Source organism: Acomys russatus, chromosome X, assembly GCF_903995435.1.
Source record: "Acomys russatus chromosome X, mAcoRus1.1, whole genome shotgun sequence".
In the NCBI taxonomy this organism is placed as follows: Eukaryota; Metazoa; Chordata; class Mammalia; order Rodentia; family Muridae; genus Acomys; species Acomys russatus.
This window is the reverse complement of record NC_067169.1, coordinates 123537796-123546139: the sequence shown is the minus strand read 5'-3', so window position 1 is coordinate 123546139 and position 8344 is coordinate 123537796. Positions and strand designations below refer to the sequence as shown.

General features: G+C 46.9%; 1 protein-coding gene across 1 annotated transcript; it reads left to right on the top strand.

The window, feature by feature from the left end:
• Positions 1 to 785: 785 nt before the first annotated feature.
• Positions 786 to 3635, top strand: Ubl4a (ubiquitin like 4A). Its single transcript, XM_051141370.1, has 4 exons — positions 786 to 945; positions 1107 to 1212; positions 1448 to 1656; positions 1754 to 3635. The coding sequence occupies exons 1-4, from the start codon at positions 898 to 900 to the stop codon at positions 1862 to 1864; spliced, it is 474 nt and encodes a 157-aa protein (XP_050997327.1). The 5' UTR covers positions 786 to 897; the 3' UTR covers positions 1865 to 3635.
• Positions 3636 to 8344: the final 4709 nt, after the last annotated feature.

The window sequence follows — 8344 nt, the reverse complement described above, 5'->3', positions numbered from 1 at the left end:
TTTTTACTTTTTTTTTTCCAGCTTTCAGTGCCAAAGAAGCCATGCTGAGTTAGATAGTTGGGTACTGCCCAAAAACATATTTCAATAAAAGACAAAAGCAAGCTTGGGTCCCTTCCAGTCTTTGTCCCGTGGAGCCTGTGGATGGGGGTAGAAAGAGTGAGTCTGCACAGGTATGGACTAGAATTTGAACAGGCTTGGTGACCCTGCACAGAACCCACTATCTCCTCCTCACTCACGCCTTCTGTTTTGTCTATGGTGGACAAACGTTGTACCTTTGACCTGTATCCCCAGATCTGCAAAGGCTTTTCTCTATAAGCTCTCCCCAACAGGACAGGCCTCTGTTCTATAAATGAGCGAAGAGAGCAGAGGCCTGCCTCTACTACTTCCGAGCTTCAGTCAGGATGTTTTTGCAGCCATACTAGAAAGAGGTAGAAAGCCGTCGTCGGGCTATGGCAGGCGGTACTGGGCCATTTCTCCATCTGAGAGACATCACCGCGTGTTTGCACTGACTTGGCCCACCAGCAGGGTAAGAATTAGCTTAAACTGGGCCTTGTGTGAAGCTGACTTCCTGGTCCTTTCTTTCAAGCCACTGCTCCCAGGCAAAGCAAGCCTAGTCCCACAGGTTCCTCCCTTCGATTGCACTGGGCGGAGCATCCCCACATCCATGCACCAGAGCTGAGGAAAGCTCGGTAGGCCGAGCTTCTAGCCCTGGCAGGGGCTGGCGCGAAGGCCAGGGGGCGGGGCTGAAGAACGCGCAGGCGGGAGCCACGAGGCGGACACGCCCCTTTCACGGCTTCCGGCGGCAGCGGGCGGTTCCGGCTTGCGCCCGGGGCGGCGGCACGCGGCAGGAAACCGTTGGGGTTTGCTTTGGCCGTGGTGGACGCGGCCTTGGACACCATGCAGCTGACCGTTAAGGCGCTCCAGGGCCGGGAGTGCAGCCTTCAGGTAAGGTTACCCTGCGGGTTGCTGCACTCACCCACTCCTGCCACTGGGGGCCGAGGGCGGGCGGGGAAAGCTAAGAGAGCCGGTCTCTGGAAGGGGAGCGAGGGCTTCACTGCCCATGGAATTCGGACTGAGCCTTTGCCTCTCCTCTTCGGCCGGATCAGGTGTCGGAGGACGAACTAGTGTCTACACTGAAGCACCTGGTCTCGGATAAGCTGAATGTCCCCGTACGCCAGCAACGTCTGCTGTTCAAGGGCAAGGCCCTAGCAGGTAACCAGGGAAAAGAGCCTTCCAGGGAGCCCCACAGGAAGTTGGGGGACGGGATGTACAGGCCAGAGTAATGGATCAGGGCACTGGCTGCCACTGGACCTCGGAAAAGTAGCTGAGCCCCCGCCACCCCATAGCCAAACGCTGCAATGCTTCACTCTGGCTGGCAGTGGCACAATTGCTCCCTAGCCACCCCCAGAGCAGTGAGGAAGGAACACCACCAATCTCTCTTTGGCAGATGAGAAACGACTGTCAGATTACAGCATTGGGCCCAATTCTAAACTCAACCTAGTTGTTAAGCCTTTGGAGAAGGTGCTCCTGGAAGAAGGGTCAGCCCACAGACTGGTCGACTCCCCACCCCCACCCATCTGGCAGCTGATCTCCAAAGTCCTGGCCCGCCACTTCAGTGTAGCAGATGCCAGCAGGGTCCTGGAACAACTACAGAGGGTGAGAAGAGTAATGCTGGACCTCCAATCTAACACCTGTAGCCCCAGCCCCTGCCTATCACAGCACCCCCTGAACCCACCTGGTCTTCTCTCCTCAGGATTATGACAGGTCCCTGAGCCGGCTAACACTGGATGACATCGAACGTTTGGCCAGCCGCTTTCTACACCCCGAAGTGACTGAGGCTATGGAAAAGGGGTTCTCCAAATAGCATTCTGGGATTGTGGGGAGAAATCCCAGGTCAGGCCACAGCTGCATGTTGCATTAAATGTGTTCTCATGTCGCAGTTTGGCTCATAGTGATAATAATAGCTGGTGTGTACCCAGCTCTTGCTAGGTGCTTGGTACTACTCAAAGTACATGGCCTGAGTTGTCTTCTGCCTCGCACAGAAGAGTTGAGGCTGCACCGTAGAGACACCTAGCAATGGCTTGGGACAGCCAGAGTCCAAGTCTAGCCAGCCTGTAGAAGTGCCTCTGTAGGAGAAAGAGTGTGCTGTTTTGAGAGATGGGCCTTAGCATTCCCATTTAGCGCACTCAGCATACAATCTCAAATGACTCCCTCAGGAAGGTGATAGTTCCTGTCACCTATACTCTAGTGTGTCTGGCATAACCCTTGGCAAATGTCTATAGGAAGCCAAGTGGTAGCTATCCAGGGCCCCTCTGCTGCTGCAGCCAGTGTGCTCTTGATGTCGACAAGCAGGTTAGTGGCTGGAAGATCAGAAAGATACCCCAGCCTTGTATGACTTGAGACAAGTTTCTGTGCCACTCTGGTCCCCAGCCATTGAGTCTGTTCTGTGATGGCTACTTCTCTGACCTGAATAAGTTTCCTTCCCCCTTCCTCAGCTCACGGTGGGAGTCCCTGCTGTCATCACCTACAGTTCCACCTTGTGTTCAGTAAGCAAACTGAAGCCAAAAGTGAAGCGATAGCCAAGCATGGGCCACAGATGGAGTACCCTGGGCCTTCGAGACGTAGCTCTTCTTGGGAGCATCCTATCTGCTTGGCTCCTGGAAGTGGGTCTCACCCATGAGGGACAACAGGTGACTCAGCAAGGCAGTGTCACAACTAGGACTCTGCCTTGGTCCCCTCACCCACAGCATGAGAAGGATGTTTCCTATGCCACCTGTGTTCAGGGGCTTTTACTTTGCACACCTTCAATTGTAAGAAACTCAGGGTGCTGAGGAGGAGATAGAAATGTAAGGTAAAGGCAGTAATTTCTCTTTTCACTGTACCTATGCCTGGGTGCTAAAGGCCATGAAAGTACCAGCTCCTTTGAGGGGGAACCCCTGGGAGCAATCAAGGCTGGAATATGCCACCTGGAGGAAACGTCCTGTCCCTCCACTTTTGCCAAGAAAGCCACTCTACTTTGAATGTTGTTGGGGCTACACATGCCTTTCTTGCCCAAGGACCCCCTTCGTGGGCCTTGTAGGACAAATCTTGAGTCCCCGCACTGGAATGATAAAGTGAGGCCAAAGGGGATGAACAGGTGACAGACCCTGGTCCTCCCTGAGTCCTGGGCTACCATATCAGGGACCTGCTTGTGAGCACTGGCATATGGACTGGCAGCTCAGATAATAAGCTTACCAATGTCCTTGTTCACTTTGAGTCAGGGTATATGTTTGGAAAAGTAAATAACACTAAAGGTGCATGTGAGACCAAAAGGAACATTATTAATAGCTAGACTGCTTTTGGTTTCCAATAATTGTTTTAATAACACAGGAAACTTAATGGCTTATAAAACTGAAAAAGCCCAGGAGTACTGGCAGTGATGAACAATTTCACCAAACATCCAGCTTTTTTCTGCCTCCCTCTGAGTTCTCCAGGATCTGCTTCCTCCTCACCACCACTTCCAAGGATCGAAGGGTGGCTGCCTGCAGCTCCATCAAAACCCTTCGTTCGCTGCCAGCAAGGAGCACTTTCTCTCTGTAGCATAGCTTCCGTCTCAGATGCCCCAGCAAATAAATGCTGTCTCTTACTGGTCAGAACTGAATCCTGTGTAATATTTGGGTTGGGCATATAGGAAAAGTTGTTAATTATCCATTAGCACGTCCTCCGAGTCTGCTTCCTGAACATACATGAGCTGTACCAAGGAGAAAAAATTAATGGATGTGCTGATGGATGCAGATGGCAAGAGCCCACTGCACCAGAAAGATCATCACTCCTTGGAGATAGTTGAGGAGAAAGGGATGGGGACTTAGTTAAGGAGCAATTTTTGGAGACTTGCAGTCAAAGAAACGTAAAGTTTCTAAAGGCAGAAATAAACCATAGTCATGTTCATAAGTCTCGAGCCAATGCTTGTCGATTCAAAGTGCCATTAGCCTGTAAGATACTCAGCCAATGATGGGATGGTGTTTGAAGGAGTTTATGTAGTGGAACAACTGTCAAGGTTTGCTGGGAGAAACTAAATGGAGGGTGCCTCAGGAATCAGGCTATGGCCGAAACAAAACTCTCAAGTGTAGGAAGGAGTTCTGAAAGGAGTCCAATGTACCGGTTGCCTTGGAAGCTAGGGTAGCTTTTTGTGGAAGGTCAGGGACGTGGGGGATATGAAATTGGATGTAGAGATGAGTGAGGAGCTCTCAAAATATGCATTGGGGGCCCTTGAATGGAAAAGCTGATCCAGAAAAACAGGGAGAGGACTACTTTTTTGATAGTCAGCTACTGGATCTTAGGAACCTTTTCTATGCAGAGCGCTTTTCTCATTTAGTCCTCATCTGACTGCCAAATGTGGAAAGTGGACGATCTACAACTTCAATCCAGGTCTACCGTGCTCACATAAGCAGGCTGACTGCTATGCCTAGGAGTGCTCTGTAGACAGGGAGTCTTAGATACTGAAAGTATGATTGAGGTGGCTTCTAGAGAATGGGGCTTAAAAAGAAGAGTGAGGTCTCAACCTCAAGGGGACAGCCAGAGACAAAGGCAGTGTAACTCACGCACAGGCCTCTAGAAGGGGCAGGTCATCAGCACTGCCACTACAAGGACAAGGTAGAGCCTCTCTCTAGAGTTGTTAATATGGAGGTTATTGCCACTGTATGGTAGGCAAAGGAATCCTCAGGAACCTCATTCCGCAGATATGTGTCCAACCGAATAGAGACAAATAGGTGGGGTAAGCCTGGGGGAGCTGTGTCGGGGCAAGGATAGCAGATCCAGGAAGACAAGAAACAAACGTTGCTTGGATGAGAAATCGGAGAGGGGGCATAAGAGGACGCTGGAAACTGGGGGAAATGAAATGACCACAGGTTGAGCAGACGCTGTTAAGTTCGGAATGGTTCCCAATTCACCAGCAGACTCTAAAGGCCCTCATCACAGACTAGAACATTTGCCATAGCCACTGTGTCCCGCCAAAAAGTGACACTAATCCACTCACTGCCTCCTGCCTAATACAAGTTCCTGAGAGCCGCTACCTGACTCAGATTGGGTCTTTAGTCCTGGGCAGTGCTGTCACACTAGGAGATAGCGTGAATGAAGGGCCCAGCTCGAGTGACCTAAAGACAGGTATTCTGGGAGATGAGATAAGAAGCAGCAGACTCAGCAGCTCAGCATTTATGGTGAGGCTCATTGAACTGGACTCACTCTGTAGACCAGGCTGGCCTCAAACTCACAGTGAGCCACCTGCTTCTGCATTCCCAAGTGCTGGGATTAAAGGAGTGCACTTCTGGTTTCTTTTTCCTTTCCTTTTTTTTTTTTTTTTTCTTTTTTGTTTTGTTGTTGTTTTGTTCTGTTTTCGAGATGGTTTCTCCCTGTGTAGCCCTGGCTGTCCTGGACTCGCTTTGTAGACCAGGCTGGCCTCGAACTCACAGTGATCCACCTGCCTCTGCCTCCCGAGTGCTGGGATTACAGGCTTGCTCCACCACCTCCAAACTTGTGATTTCTTTCATGTCTGTGTGGGCATGGCAAAGTGAAACAGGAGCAGTACCCTCAACCACATTTAGAACAGTTTGAGCATTCTTTACCCAATTGAACCTTTTCAAAAAGAGCCATGAAGGTTCGTGATATCCCCTCATGTCTCCTCCCTGTTACAATGTCATTTATTCTAGCACCACAAGATACTCTAGGCCCACCTTACATATTTTCTTGCTCTTGAGTAAGCATCGTCCTTTTAGTGGAGAATGGTATTTGTTTGTCTGGTTGTTGAGTGATTTTAGAAACTAAGATCTGTGTGAAAGATGTGCTCACTGTGAGTGAAGTATCACCCTTCTAGACTCCTTTAATAGACAATCATTAGAAATATAGCCGGCGTGGTGGCGCACGTCTGTAATCCCAGCACTCGGGAGGCAGAGGCAGGCGGATCTCTGTGAGTTCGAGGCCAGCCTGGTCTACAAAGTGAGTCCAGGACAGCCAAAGCTACACAGAGAAACCCTGTCTCGAAAAACAAACAAAAAAAAGAAAAGAAAAGAAAAAAAAAGAAATATATATACCCATATATATATATATATAAAGAAATCACAACTTCATGCTGAAACCTTCAACCATAATCTTCTGTCACAGTTCTTTCACACCTTCCCTCATACCACAGTGAGAATTCTAGTTTCTGACAACATTGATATATTTATTCATTTGCTCTACCAAATAAAGTCTATCTTAACATAGACCCAAAATAGCTTCACACTCACCTAATCCAGACCATTATCCACATTAAATATGCTAAGAAGAAAGCCAATTATTTTTGTCCTTAGAATATATCCCAAAAGGGAATATGGTAACAGAGTTGTTCTTAAAAGGCACTGAATTAGCTGCGTATGGCGGTACATACCTGTAGGCTACTGAAGGGACAAAGGTGAAAGGGTCGCCTCAGATCAGGGCATAACGACCAACTTGACCAACAGTGAGACCCTTTACAAACAAATTAAGGGGCTGAAGAGATGGCTCAGTAGTTAGGCGTACTGGCCGCTCTTCCACAGGTCCTGAGTTCAATTCCCAGAAACTATATGGTGACTCACCACTATCTGTAATGGGATCTATTGCCCTCTTCTGGGTATATGTCAAGACAGATTACTCATACATTAAAATAAATAAATAATTTCTTAAAAATGGGAAAGGGACAGTAAGGTGGCTCAGCAGGTAAAAGAACTTGCTGCATAAGCCTGGAGAGCAGCCATCTCAACCTCCTGTGGAAAAGCATTTTAAGTAGTTTCTGGTTTAGCCTTCCTGAAACTTTTACCTCAGTAATTATGTATACTTGCATATGTGTTCAATGCTCTTTGTTTTTTTATGTTTTTTTAAAGATTTATTTATTATTATGTATACAGTGTTGTCTGCTTGTACACCCACAGGGCAGAAGAGGGCATCAGGTTACATTATAGATGGTTGTGAGCCACCATGTGGTTGCTGGGAATTGAACTCAGGACCTTTGGAAGAGCAGGCGGTGCTCTTAACCACTGAGCCATCTCTCCAGCCCCCCAATACTCTTTGTTTTTCCTGTCTTTTACTTCTTGTTTCATTAGACAGGAAGACTACCAAGCATTCTCTATATAACTCAGGCTGGCCTCAAACTTCCTGCTTCAGCCTCTCAAGTAGCTGGATTATAGATAGGTTTGGAGCTTTGCTTATTTGGGTACTCTTCGTGGTAAATAGGGATTGACCCCAGGACCTTGTGCCTTCTAGGGAAGAATTCAGTCAATGAAATACATCCTCAGTTTTTCTCCCAGTTTAAAATTAATTTTAAAATCTGAGTGTGAGCCGGGCAATGGTGGCGCACACCTTTAATCCCAGCACCCGGGAGGCAGAGGCAAGTGGATCTTTGTGAGTTCAAGGCCAGCCTGGTCTACAAAGTGAGTCCAGGACAGCCAAGGCTACACAGAGAAACCCTGTCTCAAAAAAACCAAAAAAAAAAGAAAAGAAAAAGAAGGAAAAATAACAACAAAACATAATATAATAAAATAAAAGCTGTAACATCAAAGTTGGACAAGGCAAACCAAAAGAAAGAAAAGATCCCCCAAGAGACGGCACAAGAATCAGAGACCTAGCCGGGCGTGGTGGTGCACACCTCTAATCCCAGCACTCTAGAGCCAGAGGAGGCAGAGCTCTGTGAGTTCAAGGCCAGCCTGGTCTACAAAGTGAGTCCAGGACAGCCAGGGCTACACAGAGAGACCCTGTCTCAAAAAAAACAAAAAAGAATCAGAGACCTACTCGTTCATTTACACACTCAGGACTCCCATAAGAATACTAAGCAGAAAGCTATTGTATATACACACACACACACACAGAGAGCTATATGTGTGTGTGTATATATGTGTGTATATATATACATATGTGTGTGTGTGTATATATGTGTGTATATATATACATATATGTGTGTGTATATGTGTGTATATATATACATATGTGTGTGTATATGTGTGTGTATATATATACATATATGTGTGTATATGTGTGTGTATATATATACATATGTGTGTGTGTATATATGTGTGTGTATATATATACATATATGTGTGTGTGTATATGTGTGTATATATATGTACATATATGTGTGTGTATATATGTGTGTATATATACACATATGTGTGTGTGTGTATATGTGTGTGTATATATACATATATGTGTGTGTATATATGTGTGTGTATATACACATATATGTGTGTGTGTATATGTGTGTATATATATATATACATACATATGTGTGTGTATATGTGTGTGTATATATACATATATGTGTGTGTATATGTGTGTGTGTATATATACATATATGTGTGTA